The sequence below is a fragment of the Equus przewalskii genome, chromosome 20 (assembly GCF_037783145.1).
Source record: "Equus przewalskii isolate Varuska chromosome 20, EquPr2, whole genome shotgun sequence".
Lineage (NCBI taxonomy): Eukaryota > Metazoa > Chordata > Mammalia > Perissodactyla > Equidae > Equus > Equus przewalskii.
The window spans coordinates 12,155,862-12,178,486 of NC_091850.1; the positions used below are offsets into that span (position 1 = coordinate 12,155,862).

Sequence of the window (22,625 nt, forward strand, 5' to 3'; positions counted from 1 at the left end):
AAGGGATCTTCTCTCCCTCCCCCAACAGCAGCAACCCTGGGCTCCGGACTGTGCAGCTCTGAGAGGAGAGGGAAGAGGGGCAGCTCTCCATGGGAACACCTTTGCTCTCCAACTTCCCTCACAGCCTGTGGGAAAGCCGCACACAGAGGGGACTAAGCTATTGAAGGGGTGTCTTCATTAAGCTAGCATCCCAGGAGAGCAGATAGGGCAAAATGAGAATGCCTCCAGGATCACACAGGCAAAAGAAAGTGCCCCTCCCCCTAGCTGGTGCTACAGCTCAGCCAGTCAGCCAGAGCACCCACACAGATGGAAAACCGGAGGCAATGAGCAGCAAGCCGCAGATCATGGTGGGCTAAGAATACACAGCTCTTGACCCCTACCCAGTGGCAGCAGGGGGGAGCTGTGAGCAGATACCATGACTATATGGAGGCACAAATCCATACCATCAAACAGTATGAAAAAATATACTAAATCTCCAGACCAGAAGGAAAATGACATGCAAGAAATCAATGCTGAAGGCATAGAAATTTATAAACTAAATGACACAATTCAAAATAACTATCATTAAAAAACTCAACAAGTTACCAGAAATGACAGTTCAGTGAAAGCAGGAACATCTTCACATAAGAGATTGAAACTATTGAGAAGAACCAATCAGAAATGTTGGAGATGAAAAACACAGTGCGTGAGATAAAGAAAAATCTGGACTCCCTGAATAGTAGAGCTGATATTATGGAAAACAGAATCCGCAATCTGGAAGACAGAAATATAGAAATGCTTCAGATGGAAGAGGAGAGAGAACTAAGACTAAAAGGAAATGAAGAAATTCTCTGAGAAATATCTGACTCAATTAGGAAATGCAACATAAGGATTATAGGTATTCAAGAGGGAGAAGAGGAGAATGGAGCAGAGAGCTTGTTCAAAGAAATAATAGCTGAGAACTTCCCAAACCTGGGGAAGGAGCTGGAAATATAAGTGAAAAGAGCCAATAGATCTCCTAACTACATCAATGTAAGACCTTCTCCAAGGCATATAATAGTAAAACTGGCAAAAGTCAATGACAAATAAAAAAATTAAGGTCAGCAAGGCAGAAGAAAATAACTTACAAAGGAACCCCTATCAAACTTTCAGCAGATTTCTCAGCAGAAACCTTACAGGCTAGGAGACAGTGGAATGATATATACTTTCAGCCAAGAATACTCCATCCAGCAAAAATATCCTTCAGATATAATGGAGAAATAAAAACTGTCCCAGATAAACAAAAGCTAAGGGGGTTCATCACCACAAGATCCCCTCTACAGGAAATGCTCAAGAAGGCCCTTATACCTGAAAAAAAAGTAAGGGGTTACAAAGCATTGAGCAAGGAGATAAATAGGTAGACAAAAATCAGAAAATTACAGCTCTCTATCAGAACAGGTTAGCAAACACTTAATTAAAACATTAAACATAAAGGGAAGGAAAACTCCAAAAATAAATCTAATCTCATCATTTTAACCACAAACTCACAACATAGGATGGAATAAGTTGAGACAATAATAACTTAGAAGGGGAAGTGGAAAGGGATGGAATTGGCTTAGTCTAAGGAAATAAGAGTTATCATAAAATGTAGTATCTCATCTATGAGATTTTTTATACAAACCTCATGGTAACCACTAAACAAATAATCAGAACAGAGACACAAATAACAAATAAAGAGAAAATAAGAAAACCCTCATAGAAAACTACCTAACTGAATTGGTAGTCCAGAATATATGGAACAAGAAACAAAGGAAATGCAGAAAAGCTGGAAAACGAGCAATAAAATGGCAGCATTAAGCCCTCATATATCAATAATCGCTCTAAATGTAAATGGATTGAATTCTCCAATCAAAAGACACAGAGTAGCAGGATAGATTAAAAAACAAGACAGGAAACACATCTCAGCTCCAAAGACAAACACAGGCTGGGAGTGAAAGGATGGAAGGAGATATTCCAAGCTAATGGCAAACAAAAGAAAGCAGGTGTTGCCATACTTACATCAGACAAAGCAGACTTCAAGATAAAAAAGGCATGGAGAGACAAAGAGGGGCAATATATAATGATAAAAGGGACATTCCACAAACAAGACATAACACTTACAAATATATATGCACCCAACAGAGGAGCACCAAAGTACATGAAGCAACTATTAACAAACCTAAAAGGTTTGTTATATTAACAACAACACAATAATAGTAGGGGACCTTAACAGCCCACTTACATCAATGGATAGATCATCCAGACAGAAAGTCAACAAGGAAATAGTGGACTTAAATGGAAAACTAGGCAAGATGGACTTTATAGATATATATAGAACACTCCATCCAAAAACAGCAGAATACACATCCTTCTCGAGTGCACATGGCACATCTCAAGGATAGACCATATGCTGGGAAACAAGGCAAGCCTCAATAAATTTAAGAAGATTGAAATCATATCAAGCATCTTTTCTGACCATAATGCTATGAAACTAGAAATCAACTATAAGGAAAATTCTGGGAAAGGGACAAGATGTGGAGACTAAACAACGTGCTACCAACCAACCAATGGATCATTGAAGAAATTAAAGGAGAAATCAACAAATATCTGGAGACAAATGAAAATGAAAATACATCATACCTACTCATATGGGACGCAGCAAAAGTGGCCCTAAGAGGGAAATTCATAACAATATAAGCCCACCTCAACAAACGAGAAAAATCTCCAGAACCAGAAAAAGAAGAACAAACAAAGCCCAAAGTCAGCAGAAGGAGGGAAATAATAAAAATTAGAGCAGAAATAAATGAAATTGAAACCAAAAAAAAAGGTAGAGAGGATCAATGAAACTAATAGCTGGTTCTTTAAGAAGATGAACAAAATTGATAAATCCTTATAAGACTCACTAAGAAAAAAAGAGAGAAGTCTCAAATAAATAAAATTAGAAAGGAAAGAGGGGAAATTACAATGGATACAACAGAAATACAAATGATTATAAGAGAATATTATGAAAAACTATATGCCAGGGCTGGCCCGGTGGCACAGTGGTTAAGTTCCCACGTTCTGTTTCGGCAGCCCAGGGTTTGCTGGTTTGGATCCCGGGTGCGGACATGGCACGGCTTGGCAAGCCATGCTGTGGCAGGCAGCTCACATATAAAGTAGAGGAAGATGGGCACGGGTGATAGCTCAGGGCCAGCCTCCCTCAGGAAAAAGAGGAAGATTGGCAGCGGGTGTTAGCTCAGGGCTAATCTTCCTCAAAAAAAAAAAAAAAAGAAAAACTATATGCCAACAAATTGAACAATCTAGAAGAGATGGATAAATTCTTAGACTCATAAACATCCCAAAACTGAATCAAGAAGAAATAGAAATCTGAATAGTCCAATCACAGGTAAAGAGATTGAAACAGTAATCAACAACCTCCATAAAAATGAAAGTCCAGGAGAAGATATCTTCTCTGGAGAATTCTACGAAACATTCAAAGAAGATTTAATACCTATCCTCAAACTATTCCAAGAAATTGAGGAGGATGGAACACTTCCTAACACATTCTGTGGGCCAACATCACCCTGATCCCAAAGCCAGACAAGGACAACACAAAGAAGGAAAATTACAGGCCAACATCAATGATGAAAATAGTTGCAAAAATCCTCAACAAAATATTGGCAAACTAAACACAGCAATACATTAAAAAGATCTTACACTGTGTGATCAAGTGGGATTATACCAGGGACACACGGATGGTTCAACATCCACAAGTCAATCAATGTGATACACCATATTAACAAAATGAGGAATAAAAACCACATGATTATCTCAGTAGATGCAGAGAAAGCTTTTGACAAGATCCAAGATCCACTAACAAAAACTCTCAATAAAATGGGTATAGAAGGAAAGTACCTCAACATGGTAAAGGCCATATATGACAAACCCACAGCCAACATCATACTCAACGGGGAAAAACTGAAAGCCATCCCTCTGAGAACAGGAACAAGACAAGGGTGCCCACTCTCACCACTCTTATTCAACATAGTACTGGAGGTTTTGGCCAGAGCAATTAGGCAAGAAAAAGAAATAAAAGGAATCCAAATAGGCAATGAAGAAATGAAACTCTTGCTGTTTGCAGACAACATGATTTTATATGTAGAAAACGCTAAAGAATTCATTGGAAAACTATTAGAAATAATCAAGAACTAGAGCAAAGTTGCAGGGTACAAAATCAGCTTACAAAAGTCAGTTGCATTTCTATACTCTAATAACAAACTTACAGAAAGAGAACTCAAGAATACAATCCCATTTACAATCACAACAAAAAGAATAAAATTTAACCAAGGAGGTGAAAGACCTATACAATGAAAACTATAAGACATTACTGAAATAAATCAATGATGACATGAAGAGATGGAAAGATAGTCCATGCACAAGGATTGGAAGAATAAACATAGTTGAAATGTCCATCCTACCTAAAGCAATCTACAGATACAGTGCAATCCCAGTCAGAATCCCAATAATATTCTTCACGGAAATAGAACAAAGAATCCTAAAATTCATATGGGGCAACAAAAGACCCCAAATAGCTAAAGCAATCCTGAGAAAAAAGAACAAAGCTGGAGATATCACAATCCCCATTCAAAATATACTACAAAGCTATAGTAATCAAAAGAGCATAGTACGGGTACAAAAACAGGCACAGAGATCAGTGGAACAGAACTGAAAGCCCAGAAATAAGGACCAGCCTGGTAGTGCAGCAGTTAAGTTCGCATGTTCCGCTTCTCGGTGGCCCAGGGTTCATCGGTTCAGATCCCAGGTGTGGACATGGCACTGCTTGGCAAAAGCCATGCTGTGGTAGACGTCCCACATATAAAGTAGAGGAAGATGGGCATGGATGTTAGCTCAGGGCCAGTCTTCCTCAGCAAAAAGAGGAGGATTGGCAGTAGTTAGCTCAGGGCTAATCTTCTTCAAAAAAAAAAAAAAAAAGAACTGAAAGCCCAGAAATAAAACCATACATCTTTGGATAGCTAATCTTCGACAAAGGAGCTAAGGGCATACAGTGGAGAAAGGAAGTGTCTTCAATAAATGGTGTTGGGAAACTAGACAGCCACCTGCAAAAGAATGAAAGACGATTATCTTTTGCATACACAAAAATTTATTCAAAATGGATCAAAGACTTGAAGGTAAGACCTCAAACCATAAAACTCCTAGAAGAAAATATAGGCAGTACACTCTTTGACATTGGCCTTAGAGGGTTCTTTTTCAATACCATGTCTACTCAGACAAGGGAAACAAAAGAAAAAATAAACAAGTTGGACTTCATCAGACTAAAGAGCTTCTGCAAGGCAAAGGAAACCAGGATCAAAGCAAAAAGACAACCCACCAATTGGGAGAAAATATTTGCAAATCATATATCCGACAAGGGGTTAATCTCCATAATATATAAAGAACTCACACAACTGAACAACAGAAAAACAAAGAACCTGGTCAGAAAATGGGCGGAGGATATGGACAGACATTGTTCCAAAAAAGATATACAAATGGCCAATAGGCACATGAAAAGATGTTCAACATCACTAATCATCAGGGAAATGCAAATCAGAACTACACTAAGCTATCACATTACACCTGTTAGAATGGCTATAATCACCAAGACTAAAAATAACAAATTTTGAAGAGGGTGTGGAATGCAAACTGTTGCAGCCTCTATGGAAAACAGTATGGAGATTTCTCAAAAAATTAAAAACAAAACTACCATATGACCCAGATCTCTCACTACTGGGTATTTACCCAAAGAACTTGAAATCAGCAAGTCAAAGAGATTTATGCAACCCTATGTTCATTGCAGCATTATTCACAATAGCCAAGACGTGGAAGCAACCTGTACCCATTGACTGATGAGTGGCTAAAGATGTGGTATATATCTACAGTGAATACTCCCCAACCATGAAACAAGACAGAATCGTCTCATTTGCAACAATGTGAATGGACCTTGAGGGTATTATGTTAAGTGAAATAAGCCAGACAGAGAAAGACAAACACCAGTATTTCATTCATTCATATGTGGAAGATAAACACACATACAAAGAGAATAGTTTTTAGTAGTCACCAGAGGGAAGGGGTTGGGGGGTGGGCACAGGGGTGAAGGGGTGGACTTATGTGGTGACTGACAAATAATAATGTACAAGTGAAATTATAAACTAATAGTTATAAATATTATGACCTACATGAAAAAAAAAAAGCTCTTGTACATTGTAATATGCATCCAAGGCTGAGAAACATTGATCTATAACGTCCACAGCCCTCAATCTGAAAATGAATTGAAGCCAAGAAGTTAAGTGACTTACTCAGAGGAAGGCTGCTGCTCACTGGGACCAGGACCCCAGATTGCTGGTTTATGGCTTTTTCTGTTGGACCATGCTGCCTTCCTCCAAGTGCGGAAGCAAATGCATTTTGGCTTCATTGTTTCTGCTTTGCATGTTCTCGGTTCCAGCTTCCACAATTATGGAAACTGTTGCTGCCTCTGTGTCCTTCCTTAAACCACATTGCTCCAATATGGTTTTGAATACTTTCGTTTTTGCTGCTCTGTCTAGTCCCATATTTAGAAGTCTGTCTCATCACTGGTCTTCTAAATTTTAAATGTCTTTTAATACATTTAATTCTGCTTTTGAATATGTTTCCAAAAAAATTTCCCCCAAAAGCCTCTTTGTTCTACTCCTTTGTTTGTAGAGTTTCTGCAAACACTGGGTACATTCAATCTGGATGGTGTCTTGTTGCCCTTCCCATTTTTCCTAGGCAGCTTTGCTTTCTTTTCCATCCTGTTTCTCCAATTAACTCTTCAAGTTTTTACCTCTTCATCTTTCTTTAATAATAATTTGCTAACTTTTAGCTTGTTTCAAGTCCTCTTTCAGTTTGCTTAATCCCTTATCTAAATTTGTAGGATGTGTCAGAGAGCAATGTAGAATAATTTTGGTCCTAAGTATTAAGACTATCTGCTTTCTCATGTATTTCAGAATCCATGTGGGTATTTTTTTTTTTTTACCAACAACATTTCTTTCAATAATTCTTGGTCCTATTCTTCTCTTTATACCTTTGAGTTTTTTAGTGTGAATACAATTTCTTTTCACCTTTTTATTGATTTTCCCATGACTAGCCATTGTACCTACCTTCCTTCATACTAATTAGCTTTTGAGCTGCCCCTTGGCAAATTGGCTGCTTCTATGAGTATTCTATAAGGCAACCCTTTCAAAACATATTATGATGTGACATAGTTAGCACTCTGCCAATATTTTTGTAACACTAGATAAATTAATGCATGATTTTATATGAACTTGATTTTCTTTAAACTATTTCAGATCTTTTTTGTTCTGCGTAAGAAAAATAGCCAAGTGACTTTCCTGCACGTCTTCCATCATACCATCATGCCATGGACCTGGTGGTTTGGAGTCAAATTTGCTGCAGGTAGCCGGGGGAGAGTGGGTTCCAGTGTGACAAACAATAACATTTCTGTATGCAATAAACACAAATTCGATCCTTAAAAGTGATTTAAAAGAAACTCCAAACATCAAAGAATCCCTTTGTTCAAACTTCTGACTTTTATTGTTGCTGGAAACACAAATGTAGGACTCTTATCTAGAGTCGTCCCCCGCTCTCCACTCTTTAGATGTGTGTGACTTTTGGGGACAGCCGTCTACACATATCCTTTAGTTGTTCTGTTTGGATTTTATTCTTTTCCCACATAGCTCCATTAAATGTCTTTAAATAAATAAATAATAATAAACAAACAAACAAATAATATGGTGAAAGCCTTGGTTTTGTAGCCATTCCTCGCATGTTTCCAGGAAGTTAGCATGTTTATCTCAAGTTCCATATCTCCTTCCCCTTCAAATTTCCGATGACTGATATACACCCCAGCTCCTGACAGCTCTCTAAAGATGTGTCCAATTGCAGTTGTCCCAACTTCCTTAGGCATCCTGTCATATTAAAGGACGTTTTGATATTATTTTTTAAGTCGAAAGCACAGCAATAAGAGCTGAGGTATTTCCAGAAATGTGATTTGGCATTGGCTTCCATTCCTAGAAAGAAACTGTCCGGTTTAAACTGTTCTTTCAAAAACTTGAGCACAGCTGACCTCTATCCAGTATTTAATTTTTTGTTTGTCTATTGTACAGCTCTCTGGGATAATAGCACTCCAGCTTTCCTTTTGAATAGAATGAAAATATTCCCATGGCAGGTTTTCATACTAATTACACAATCCTCCTTCCAGAGATGTGGAGAATTATGATAGTTACTCAGGTGATTCCTTTATTTTTTCCAGACCAAAGGAGTCAAATATGATGGCACTGATTGTAATTCATTCGGAGATGTTTGCTTTTCAGAACTGTTATCATAAAGAAGAAAGCAAGCTTAGAAAATGCTTTATTAGAAAAGTTTTCCAGAGAAGATATGAAAACATTACTAATTAAAACATGATTGTTCTGTGAACAAACATTAATATAACTTATCAGAAAATAACCATAATTAGAGAAAAGAAGCAAGTTAATTTTATTTGATAGCTTTTATGATCACTGACCCTTATGAAACACTAGTGCTTTGTTTAATTCCTGTCCGTAGGATCCTCGTTTTAGGACATTTAAATGGTGAAAATTTCTAAATGGAAAACAGATAGTCTTCTACCAAAAAATGGGAGAGGTGTCTTGGTGAGAAAGGCCCTGATGTAGTTTATTATCAAGGGTAAAATAGATTTCCTGTGTGCGTATCATCGTGAGACTCAAATGGACTTGAGATGTATTTGGCTTACCCTCCTGTTAAGCAGCTAGACTCCTGAACTATCAGAAATAGACAACTGTTCTATTTTTAATTTACCCCGGAAAAGGTGTTCTCACACCACTCTAGCTTATTTATTAAAGTTTCATGGGGAAAGAAGGCTAATCCAAATGTAAATAATAAAAGCTGGGAGGTTGTTAATAAGCTTCACTAACTGTTTCTTCTGACTTGAAATTTGTGGTAATTAAAGGCTTAGCTGAAATCTGATTTCCTCTGTTCAGAAAGGGAGTGTTCCTGGACACAGTCCAGTGTAAATGAGGCATTGGGAGGATATTTAAACTACTTAAAAATAGTTGGTTTAAGCAGGTTATTTTAAGGGAGTGGTTTAGTAGTGATAGTATCTAGAAGTATCTGGAATTGGTGCAATTATGAATCACTATTAAAAAGTAATTAGTTTCTATGACGCAACAATTTTTGTTTTGCTTTAAACTTTCTGTAATTCATAGTGTTTATGAATTTGGCCCTTCTTCTAACATAATTAGTCCAAATTTGTGAGTTTTTGCCTTATTTCTGGAATTAAAGAATACTGGAATAGGGACCAGCCTGGTGGTGTAGTGGTTAAGTTTGCATACTCTGCTTTGGTGTCCCGGGGTTCACCAGTTTGGATCCCCGGCACAGACCTACACATTGCTCCTCAGGCCATGCTGTGGAGGCATCCCACGTACAATTAGAGGAAGATCGGCTGAGATGTTAGCTCAGGGACAATCTTCTCAAGCAAAAAGGGGAGGATTGGTAGCAGATGTATAGCTCAGGGCCAATCTATCTCACCAAAAAAAAAAAAAAAATACTGGAATAAAGAAAATAGAACATTTTGGAGAAAAATGTAAATTCGAGGTCAACATTACTAAGTGGAATCAGGCTATACTTAAAAGTGCAGATTCTTCCAGATTGAAAGAGATGCTAGGGAAGAGTTTTGTTTTTTCCCCCACCATCAACTAATCACCTCCTTACCCTTTCCACTGTATTACTGGTCCAGCTAAAGACAACTGAAATGATCATTGGTTACATTCCCCCAGGGTTCTTTGCTTCTATTCTAAATTGAACATGAATCAATAGGAGAGGTGGTGAAATTAGAAAATGAAAACCAAGATAGGAAGACACAATTGATAATAATCAAATGGAAGAGCAATCAAAGATGGTTCAACAATTAAGAAATGTTTATTTTGGAAAAACAGTAATTAATTGAAGCAAACTTAGCATAGCTTACTAGTGAAAGCTAGTGGGTTTACTGCCAAAGTTTTGTGGCACTAAAAATATTTATTGAAAATTATCAAGAGTGGAAAAAGTGAATTTGTTTCCACACAATGACATATGCAAAAATATTCTTAGTGGCTTTATTCATAATAACCAAAATTGGAAACAGTCCAAATAGCTATGAATAGGAGTATGGATAAATAAATTGTGATACATTCATATAGTGTAATACTGTGCAGCAAAAAAAAGGCAGACTACTAATACATACACCAACGTGGATGGATCTTAACAACATTGTTGACTGAAAGAAAGTCGGCACGAAAGAGTACATCTGGTATAATTCTGTTTATATCACGTTTAATGACAGCCAAAACTAATAGCTGATGATAGAAGTCAGAATAAAGTTTACGCTGGGAGGGGTATTTTCTTGGAAGGGGGACGTAGGAACCTCACGTGCTGTTGGAAATGTTCTATTTCTTGAATTTGGTGATGGTCACATGGGTGTATTCATATGTAAAAAAATCATCAAGTTGTACACTTAAGGTTAATGTGCTATGTGTACTTTATATATGTTAACCCTCACTAAAAAATGAATTTGATTACTATTATTTAGCAATATGTCGAGTTTAAAAAGATCAACTTAGTTTAAGTAAACCCAAATCATAAGACTATCTTAAGGGTAAGTTAGAATAAAGACTTGCTAATCTATTTTCTAAGATTTGTATCTTATATTTTACTAAATGATTGTATTATTCAGCTCCCTCTGCTTATCAAGATGGTATTTCATATATGTTTTTCTTCCTACTAATTAAAGTAGTTATTATAATAAAACAGTTCAGACAAAAATGTGTTTCATTTTAAGGAGCAATGCCCCCATTTTATAATAATTTTATTTTCCAGGTGGTTTGGGAACATTCCATGCCTTTCTAAATACAGCTGTACATGTAGTCATGTATTCTTACTATGGACTGTGTGCATTGGGACCAGCTTACCAGCAGTATTTGTGGTGGAAAAAATATTTGACATCATTACAGCTTGTGAGTAATTAATTTTCTTTAAAACCAGATGTGTAACTAAACTGGAGTCACTTATCTTCCCTATGAATTAGAATATCAAAGTTTACAAAACAATTAGACATAGAAAGTGTCTGGCCCCTATATGGCATCCCGTCTTTATCCTTTCCATGTTATTTAAACTTTTGTCAGGAACTTTGTTGAAAACAAAGCATATTTGGCAGCCAAGAGGCTCAGACAGTTGAACTAGCATGTGTATATTTATACTATTTTATGCATTTATATAAAATAAATATATTTATGGTCAAAATAATCTCAAAGTTACTGAACCTCAATAGGCATAATATTAAATTAGAAGTTAGAAATTCCCTGTTCTAGATCTAAATGACCTTGAGGGAATTATGAGCCTTCTTGTGTGCCTGCCTCTCTAGTCCTAATGTTTGTCAGCCTTTTTTCCCTCCAACTAGTAAAAGTACTATGAGGATTAATGGTGTAGAGTGATGGTATTATATATATAGCAACAGAATTGACAACACCCTAAATAACCAACCATAAGGAAATGGTGAAATAAATTATTTTAATTCCTACTTTGGAATATTACAAAGTCATAAAAATTATTTGCAGTTGCTTTCTAAGTATTTTTTCTGATTGTAAAGTGTATGTGCTCATTGCAGAGAAATTAGAACATCTAATTAAGTAAAGAGAAAGAAAAATAAGCATAATTCCACCACCCAGGAATAATCAGAGCTGATATTTCATTTTATTCTCATCTAGCTTTTCTCCTGTATGCATATATGTGCATACTTTTTGCATGATTTGTATTATACTGCATATACAATTTTGCATTAGGCTCTTTTTCACTTAAGATGCTCTTGACTATTGTAAAAACTTTTTAAAATTTTTAAATTTAAAAAATTTTTTTAAAGATTTTATTTTTTCCTTTTTCTCCCCAAAGCCCCCCAGTACATAGTTGTATATCTTTAGTTGAGGGTTCTTCTAGTTGTGGCATGTGGGATGCTGCCTCAGCAGGGCCTGATGAGCGGTGCCATGTCCGCGCCCAGGATCCCAACTGGTGAAACCCTGGGCCGCTGAAATGGAGCCCGTGAACTTAACCACTAGGCCTTGGGGCTGGCCCCTAAAAACTTTTTAATAGTGTGGAAAAATAACAAAAGAACAGACATTTGTTCATTATTATTATACACATTATTTTGTATTATTATATGCAAATGCACTTGTAAAGAATGTTGAGGATGTTGTTAAGGCTTTCTAAGGTTTCATTTCCTTATCTGCAAAGTGAGAGCAATAATTGTAGCTACTGCAGAAATGTCATAAAAGTTCGAGATAATGCAAGTTGATGATAATAAAAGAAACTGTGTGAAAATCTTAACTATGACTATAACTGGATGGATTGTGAGTAATTATTATTTTTTATTATTTATAGATTTTACCTTTCTAAAGTTTCCACAGAATATATGTTGTCTTTTTTTTTTTCTTTTGTTGGGGAAGATCTGCCCTGAGGTAACATCTGTTGGCAATCTTCCTCTGGTGTTTTTGGCTTGAGGTGGATGAGCCCTGAGCTAACATCTGTGCCAGTCTTCCTCCATTTTTTGTATGTGGGTTGCCGCCACAGTTTGGCTGGTAGTGGTATAGGTCCGTACCTGGTATCTGAATGTGTGCATCCAGGCCACCAAAGTGGAGCGTATGGGACTTTAACTACTCAGCCATCCGGCTGGCCCTGAATACCTGTTACCTTTTAATCAGGAGAAAAAAAGATATCCATAAAATCTGGACATTAGCCCAGAAAGTAGCCCTCTTAAGACTGTGTAGAACGTTCTGGAACACAGAGCTCCTAGGCATCACTAGGAGGGTCACCAATGCTGTCTTACTCCTTGCAGATTCTCTGCTGCTGTTGGCAGATAGGACATATTTTTATCTATGACAGTGGAGAGGACAAGTGGCAGATATGAGGACTCAGCAATGCTTTGGCTCCTACAGAATTAGCAGGGCTCTAATTAGAATGTTTTTGTTTCCCCAGAATTGAAATACCTGGCCTAACAACAGGACAGAATATTTGAAATCAAAACTGTCCTAGAAAATTGGACTATAATGTAGTGGTCCTGTTTGCATTTCATCCGTCAAGGACTCAGGTCAGAGACTTTCAGAGAAGAGCTGCTCTGATGGTTCTCTCAGTAGGGGAGGGCTGCAGCACTGTGCAGTCCAGGGACGTGTACATAGCGCCTCCTGCAGTTGTGCAGTTTGGTGGGACTGAAGAGTGGTTCCAAATTCCCATCTGGGTCTTAACACTATTCCACTCACTATCACTCCCATGGAGGCTAGATTGAAAGATAAAATTCCCTACCCAACAGTAGCCTAGCTACGATTAGAGAGCGTTTAAACGTAATCGGGCAAAGAATGCATTAAATAATTGCTCCATTGTGGCTCTTCGTTTCTGAACAATATTTTTCATTCTTTCATCTGTTAGGTCCAGTTCCTTATTGTCACCATCCACGTAAGCCAGTTCTTTTTCATGGAGGATTGCAAGTACCAGTTTCCGGTCTTTCTGTACATCATTATGAGTTATGGATGCATCTTTCTGCTGCTCTTTCTCCATTTTTGGTACCGTGCTTACACCAAAGGTCAGAGGCTGCCCAAAACTATGAAAAATGGAATCTGCAAAAACAAAGATCATTGAAATTCAAGTGCAACATGAATCTATGAACGAGACTGCTATGTTGTCTTCCTTGACAATCAAGAGATATTTCCACGTGTAGTGCATTTTGTATATTTTTCAAAACCAAGAGCTTGTATTTTTATGATAAGTTATTAAGGTTTCTGATATTTGACAGCCCAAAGCTCCCAGATAACAGTCTTCTGATAATTAGAGCCTAAAGCAGTCAGTTTTCAGCTGCTTTTAAACCTAACCTAAAGGTTTCGTTTAGTACATTTGATTACAATGAAAGAAGGATGTGAAACAGTACAATACTTTTCAAAGAAGTCCGGTATAGATGAAAAATGTCCTTAGATATTTTGAGCTTGGACAGAGATCCATGCCGTATGATAAATCCCTTCTGCCACGTCTTGGACCCTCTCATGTGGGATCTGGTTCTGTTGCTTGTTGACTATATTCAGAAGACACTATATTCACTCTCGAGTGAAGTTCCCACGGTGAAGAGCTAACACAGGTGCATGTCAAGTGAATTTTTGACAAGTTGTCATTTAAAATCACTAACAATAATTTTTAATGGATCCCTTGAATAACCACCAGTCTTGCTGGTAAGACTTCCTCACGACACTTTTGTTGTATAAACTGTTTGAAAGCAGCAGTCCTTTCAGTTAGTACATCAATGCACTTGACACTAAGGTTAAATTAATATTTTGAAAAAAGGTGGTTTGTTCTTATGGCTTAACGAACACTTTGCTGTTACTGTTTTGCAGTTAACTTCGTATATTTCTGGGATGAAGTAAATTTGTCAATGGAAAAAGTACTCTGTAGTTCAGTGGGAAAAATTTGTTGTCTGTTGTATTATAATGTCACCTTCTTATATTGTCACGGTTTAAAGGCTTAATTCTGTTAAGGATATATTGGGTGGAGGTGTAAATGTTCACATTATGAACACACTGCAGATACCCTTCAGTCGTGAATGATTTTAGACCACCCGTCATACACCGTTCCCAAAGATGGGTTCGAGTCGCTTGTGAAGCAACTGGGGAGGCAAATGGTGACACAGAGATTACCCAGGAAGATTTGGTTATATAAGGGTCTCTCTCAGTAAAGAGAGAGACAGACTGACTACATCATAGTTATTGTTATAGGTATACTGCATGAAGAAATATTTTCCAGAATTATGAATTAATTAACAGCCTGGATTTCTTTTTTTCAGTTATAAGTTATATTATAATGAAGAACTAAAATTCATTTTTCGTAGATTTCATTTCTTTAAATTGCTACTTTCTAAAATTCTCTTTTTCTCACACTTTCTTGTTGGAGAACCCAAACTACTGGTCAATAGAATTTTATCCAATAAACAGCAATATTTGGACATACTGAATTTTTCCTCAGTGCTTTTTTTTCTTGTTATATTTGTTCTCGATTTTGAAGAACTGCTTATGTTTGTATGACTGTAAACCGTTAGTACTTACGGGCTCCAGTCGTTGGATAACACACAGTGATGTTATTGTACAACAAAGCCTGAGTTTTTACTCACTGTAAACTCCTGTGGTTCTGTGTCTCCCCTAATCTGTTGTCTGTACTATGGCCTTTTCTCTTCACACTTACCAGATTCATAAGGTTATTTGCCTTTAAGTGACCTTTAGTGATTTTGCTTGCTTACAATATGAGAAGATGAGAGTTGATAAACGGGGAGACTTGCATATTTTTTTAAAAATTAAGAACAGGAGAGCAGAGCTAAAAAGAAACAGCAGCTGTAATTTATGTCTCTGGGAGTCTCAGGGTGCCTTAAGTGTTGTCCTGTTTTAGCTCTTCAAATCCAACCTGTACTAAAGTGAGAAGTTGTGGTAAGTGCTGTTATACATACACGCAATTCCCAAAGACCCCAGTAGGGTAAAGACAAAAGGAAACAAAAATAAAAGAAAATAAAACAAAAGAGTTTGATTCCTTTTCTTGCATACTTTCTGGCCTGCCTTGTACAACCTCTCCCAACCTCCGTGTAGTCTTTAAAATGTTTGACTTGCCTATGAGCTAACAGCAACATGTTATATAATTCTAAATTATAGGAATGGAAGTGGAGAGCTAGAATGTTACATGAAAAGAAATCATAACTAGCAGAAGCATCCTCCATATAAACATCAGTAGATCAAAATGAGTATCACTGGGTGTAGGGTTTGAATTGGCAGTGTTTTATTAAAGGGCTCTGTGGATCACGTAGAGTGTCTGTTGGGGTTTCATCCCTCTCTTCAGGACTTCATTGCCTTTGGGTTTGCTTACCTAACAAAGAGTCCAGTTACAAAATCTGGTTTATGGCATAAAACTATGAATCCTTGAGAACCTATATCTATATTATAAATAAATACAAATACAAAAGTTTAAATATCGATGGGACGTTGCCATTTTACAGTCTTGACTGAATAGAATTCTTAACTGAGTGGACTAAATTGTTATATAAATTATAAAATTACGAAGTTACGTTTCCTCAATTATCCTTTATTTCTGTTAAATTTTTTAAAGATTGTGGAAAACTCCATGGATATTGTCCAAGTTTGAGTTTTGTGTTTATGTGTGTGAGTGTGTGTGTGTCTATTATAATAAATTTCTGGTATTACATGTATATGTGTGTGTATCTTTTATTTTGGAATCTAACTGCATGTTTGCTGTGTGGACGGGTGGTTTTTAACCCAAATACTCATTGAACCAAAGCATTTTACACACGCATTGTGTACTTGCTATGTTCAGAGGCCTGTGTGGACATTAGAATGATACAAAGATGCCTGCGACATAGTTGGGACCTCCTGGAGCTCTCAGACTGGCAGAGGAAATTATGTTACGGGGCACAACGTGATAGGTGCCATGGGAGCAAAAACCCTGCCACTTAGCAAGCAGGGAAGTCTCTCTGAAGGAATTTACATTTGAGTTGTATGTTTAAGCCTTGCAGAATTTCAGAGTGGTGGTGGGTTAGTGTGCAAGAGTAAGTGGGTAAGTGAAAAAAAATAATAAATCAAGAGCCAAGGGAAGAAAAATATTAGGAAAGTTTAGGGAATGGCTCATAGACCAAATTAGACTGAGGCTTCCTGTAAGAGATACAGAGAGATGAGGCCAGAAAGGAACGAGGGCTCTGACCTTGGGGACAAACTGCCGCAGCATCTGAGCTTGATTCTTCAAGCAAATGGGAGCATTTAAAGGTTTTTGAGAGAAGAGAGGCATGACCAAAGTGGTACCTTGAGAACAGTCATCTGGTGGGCTGGGGTGGAGGCATGAGACACTAAAGGCAGAGATAGTTTGTTGAAGAGTGAGGTGAAGAGAGCCAGAGTGTATGCCTGGAGAGAAAGAGGCTGATGTGAGAGAGCTTATGATGGGAGAGTCGAATCCGGCAAGTGATCCACCAAGGACGGGCTGTGGTGCAGGGTTCAGAGAAACAGTGTGGTGGTGTGAAAAGTAGGCTGACTCTGAAGCTGTGAGGCATGGATGTTAGATACCAAATGACCTTGAACAAGCCAGTTATCACTTCTCAACTTCTGTTTCTTCACCTATAAAATGAGAATACTAGTACAAGTTCTCCTTGATACATTGTTGTGTGGCTTAAATGAAATAATGTGTTTAAAAGCCCCTTGTAGTAACTGGTAAAAATATGAAATATATGCACAGCGAATACAGACTCAGCAGATTTGAGTGGGTAGGAAAATAAGGTGAGTCCCTAGCCCAAGAGAGAGCAGGGGTTATCATTCTCTCCACTTCAGTGGAGCGAGGTGTGTGTTAATTGGGGAGGGGATGGGGATAAAAGATTCTCTAGATGTTTCCAGAAGATGCAACTACAATGGAACAGGCTCACAACACATCCTGTTATACCAGGCTGCCCCAGAGAGAAGACCAGAGGGCTCTTATTTTATGTACTTTTATGCTAGCCGGGTGTGGTTATTGGCTTTTATTGATAGCTGGTATCAGGTCAGGCTGTATAAGCACTTGTAACCCAACAATCCTTACAAACTACAATACTCTTAACATTTTAAGGAGCATTTACGCCTATCTTCAAACTGCAGCATTAAGAAAATATTGCTCTACCTTGTACTTATTCTAGGGCTCACAGGATTCAATCAATTTAGGGGACAATTTGGTTACTAAAGGGAGAAAGCTTGGTCCAAAGAGTGTTGGTTTAAATTGCCCAGGCTACACAAGGGGACATCCTGGGCTTAGTGCTTAGAACTTCAATAGGAATGATGTAAGCATCTGACTATCTGAACGTGAAAGCTGTGAGCTCAGAGCTGCTGTCTTCTGTCTTAAAAACTGAACGAGTCCTCGTCAGTGTATCTTCTGCCTGCCTTGTGTTATCTTGTCCATGAATCTGTTCCTTTCTTTTTTATTCTTGTGCCAAACATCCTACTTCAGGCCCAAATAGTTTTGCCTAGATTATAGAACTATCATTGGTCTCTTCATATTTTTACCCAATATAAAACTCTTTTATCCTACTATGCTGTTACAAAGGGAAGCTTGGTGTAGTGGTTGAGAGCAGACTCTGGAACTGGTCTGCCTGGTCAAATTCTGGCTCTGTCACTCACTAGCCATGTGATCTAGACAACCCCTCTGTGTCTTAGTGACCCCCTGAAATTGGGAACAAGGATACTATTTCCCTCATTAGTTTAGTGTGGGGCTGAGATGGGTTACTACAGGGAAAACTTTTAGAGCAGTGCCTTGCTTCCAGCTGTTTAGGTCAAAAACCTTGGGGTCTTCCTCTCTCCTCTTTCTCTCTCACTCAACATCAAAGGCTTGACCACTTCTGGGCCTTCCTTGTGTCTGCCTGGATTTCTGGAATAGCTTCCTATCGAACTCACTGCTTCTGCCTTCACCTCCCTACAATGCATTGTCTACATCACCAAAGTCACCACTTAACATAAATTAGATTCTGTCACTCTTTTACTCAAAACCTGCCAATGGCTTCTGATTTCACTTAGAACAAAAGCCAAAGTTTTTACAGTGGTCTACAAGGCCTTCCATGATCTGTCTCCCACCTGCCATTGCCGCTCTAGCCTCATCCCCTATGCCTCGCCACTTGGCTCCCTCTGCCCTAGCCACACTGGCCTTGTGTTCACTGGACCATACTAAGCACATTCCCATCTTAGCTTTCACCTCTACTGGAGGGGTTCTTCCCCAAGTTGCTACTTGGCCAAAGGCTTCACTTCCCTCTAGTCTTTGCCCAAATCTCACTTTCTCAACGAGGCTGGCCTTGCCTACTCTGCCCATTACTGCAAACTGCACTTGATCTCTCTTTCCCTTGCTCGTTCTTTCTTCCATACATCACTTGTTACCTTCTGACATGATGCAATGTGTACTTACTTATTATTTATATTGTTTATTGCTGTCTGCCTCATTAGAAAGTAACCTCTTCAAGGGGAGACATTTTTGTCTGTTTTGTTGACTGCAAGTGCTTAGAACAATGGCTGGCATTTTACAGGAGTCCAATAAACATGTATTGAATGAATGAATGAATGAAGCATCAATTAAATGTTTGCTATTGTTACAGGTTCTCTTCCTCTGCTCATTCTTTTATTGGCTTATTCATTCATTCAACACAATTTATTAAACACCTACTGTATACCAGGTACTGTGTTAGACACTGAGCATAAAAACAAGTCAAATAAGAGCAATCCCTTGGGGCTGGCCCAGTGGCATAGTGGTTAAGTTCATGCACTCCACTTCAGTGGCCTGGGGTTCGCAGGTTCAGATCCCAGGCACAGACCTAGCACTGCTCATCAAGCCACGCTGTGGTGGCGTCCTAGATAAAATAGAGGAAGATTGGCAAAAGATGTTAGTTTAGGGCCAGTCTCCCTCACACACACACATACACACACACACACACACACACACACACACAAAACAGCAATCCCCACAGAGAGTTACACTCGGATGGAGGGAGACAAACATGGAACAACTCAAGTGTTCCAGCTGTTAAAATGGTGGTTTTTCATCTGTACACTGAAGGGACACAAAGGAGAAGTAGTGAGTTCTACCGGGGCTGGAGGTAGGACTTCAGAAAAGGGCTTGAAAGAAGAGGTAATATCAGCTGCCTCAGGAAAGACAAGGGGCTGTTAGACAGAAAGTGAGGAGGAGCGTATGTCCCAAAGAAAACTCCAGGCCAGAAAAGGAAGGAAAAACCTGCCGTGAGCTTGAGGGAAACATGTGAGGTGAACCCAGTGTTTCAGTTTTGAAAGTGCAGGACTAAGACGAGGATTGATCGGGACATGAGAAGGGGGAGCAGAGGGTGAGTTGTTCGGGGACATGTTGGGTTTGACGGACATCCCTCCATCAAATCTCCTCTCCTCAGGCAGGAGTGTGATGACTATTCTTTCGAAGAGCTGGGTTGAGACGAGAAGGTAAAAGGTGGTGGTAAAGAGGAACGTGGAATTGAGGAAAAAATTGTTTTAAAGTAGAGGAAGTATGAGCATGTTTATTTATTCTGAGGATGGCTTGAGGAGAAGATTGAAAAAGTTGCATAAACACAATGGGGAATGGATATGGCCAGGGACAGAGACAGATCTCAAATATATTCCAGCCTCTGGCAAGGCCCTGCTGAGGCTGGAGACCATGCATTTGTCGTGGTCCCAATTTGTATAATTGTGTTAGCCCATAATCGTGTGGGCATGGAGAAGGCTTACATTGACCAAGGTGGGGATTTGCAAGGAAGGTGCAAGAGGACAAGGAAGGGAGGATGTTGAGAATGCCAGCAACAGAGGATGAAGTGATGCATTACGGGAGCTGAGAGTAAGACTCTTGAAGGACAGTGGTGCTTGCTAAGCTCCTTATATGTCTCGTGCAGTAAAATCTTCACCATATCCCTATAAGATAGGTACAATGAGGGAGATACAGATAAGGAAATTGATGTTTATAGCATTTAAGTAAATTGCTCAAGATCAGGAAGCTACTAAGTGATAGAGCTGGGTGTCAAACCAAATCTGTTTTATTTCAAAGCTCTTACTCTACCAGGAAGGGTTGATGAGATAAGGGAGTGAACTGATTTGTAAGTTCAACTAGGAATGACAAAAACCCAACATAACAGTTACTCAAACAAGGCAAAAGTTCTTTCACATATAAGGTATGCGGTCAGAGCTGGGTTGGTTGCACTACAGTATCAGAGACCCAGGAACTTTCTATCTTGTGACTCTGCCGCACGTGGCTTACATTCCCATAGTTACCTAGTGATCCAAAATAGATGTTGGAACACCAGCCATTACATACACATTTCAGCCAGCATGAAGGAGGAAGAGGATAAGAGAAGGGCCTGATCTATCCATTTAAGGACACACAACAAAAGTGATATATCATTGGCCAGAATTTAGCCATATGGGTCACGTGTAGCAGAAGGAAATCTGGGAAGTGTAGTCTTCATCCTAGGTGATTCTGTATCAAGCTAAAATCAGGGATTCTATGACTATGGAAGAAGGAGGTGAATGGGGATAACGAGGAGTGGTAGGCTGTGGTCAGACATTCAAAGTGTGGAGGTAGCACTGTATGGCTCTGGAAGTGAGTGGCTAATGTGGAAAGTGTATGATGGTTATACAGATTGAGGAAATGTGAGGCATGGTGTTAGATGGGTTGTCCACTTGAATGGTGAAGAGCTTCAAGGTGATAAAGAGTCTTGGAATGAAGACTAGCCAGATGACAAAGTGCTCTGAATAGGGGTATGTGTCCAAGAAGACAATAGGTAGCAATAATGAGAAAAACAAAATAACACAAGCCTCAAACCCTGGGATTGTGCATGAATGGGGTTCTTTTTTTAAAATAAACTTTATTTTAGAATAGTTTTAGATTTACAGAAAAATTATGAAGTTGGTGTAAACAATTCCCATATATACATACTCACTTTCCCCTATTACTAACATCTTACGTAAGTGTGGTACATTTGTTACAATTAATGAGCCAGTGTTGTTACATTATTATTAAAGTCCATACTTTATTCAGATTTCCTTAGTTTTTACCTAATATCCTTTTCCTGTTCCAAGATCCCCTCCAGAATACCATACTACATTTAGTTGTCGTGTCTCCTCAGGTTCTTCTTGGCTGTACAGTTTCTCAGACTTTCCTTGTTTTTGATAACCTTGAGAGTTTTGAGGGTTACAGGTCAGGAATTTTGTAGAATGCCCCTCAATGAGAATTTGCCTGGTGCTTTTCTCATGGTTAGACGGGGGTTGTTCGTTTTTAGGAGGAAGACAATAGATCATTCTTAATGCGTCACATCAAGGGTACATACTATCAATATGACTTTTTGCTGTTGATATTAACCTTGATCACTTGGTTGAGGTAGTGTTACTCTTTCTTTTTCCTCTTATACTTTGTTCTTTGGAAGGGAGAGACTATGCACAGTCACACTTAAGGATACCCCCTTGAGGGCAGTGTCTACATAAATTATTTGGAATTCTTCTGCATGCATAAATTGCCTATTCTCTCTAATTTATTTATTTGAGTATGGACTCATTAATAACTATTTTATACTTTAGGTTATAATCCAATACTACTTGATTTATTTTGTTGCTCAAATTCTTTCAGTTTTGGCCATTGGGGCCTCTTCCAGGTGGCTCCTGTGTCACTTTGACATATGCCTACTTCCTTACTTTCTGTCACTACAATATGCTCCAGGCCCATCTTGCATATTTCCTTCCCCAATGGTAGAATCAGTGAATTCTCCAACGGGCCCTGGTTACTTTGACTCGAGAATGGTATCAGAAACTAAGAGCTGCACTAGATGTGCTCATTGCTACTGGGATGTCATTGCTTCTAGGTGCTCTCAGCTGACAGAGCAAGAAAGTATATGTGTATATACTCACCAGTGTATATACACGTATTTAGAAATATTTCTGTATATAACCATCTGTATCTATATTAAGATAGCATGAGTTCATACTATAATCTCCAATTCTAATCCATTACCATATGGATCATTCTAGACT

General features: G+C 38.5%; 1 protein-coding gene across 5 annotated transcripts in view; it reads left to right on the forward strand.

The window, feature by feature from the left end:
• The window catches only part of ELOVL7 (ELOVL fatty acid elongase 7), an 85,229-nt gene extending 68,929 nt beyond the window's left edge, over nt 1-16,300 (forward strand). For all 5 annotated transcript variants that reach the window (XM_070587520.1, XM_070587525.1, XM_070587521.1 and 2 more), the window contains 3 exons: nt 7,338-7,443; nt 10,903-11,039; nt 13,498-16,300. In XM_070587520.1, coding sequence (XP_070443621.1) covers nt 7,338-7,443; nt 10,903-11,039; nt 13,498-13,707 — 453 coding nt within the window. In that variant the 3' untranslated portion in view covers nt 13,708-16,300. The remainder of the gene's footprint in view (nt 1-7,337; nt 7,444-10,902; nt 11,040-13,497) is intronic.
• The last annotated feature ends 6,325 nt before the right edge of the window (nt 16,301-22,625 follow it).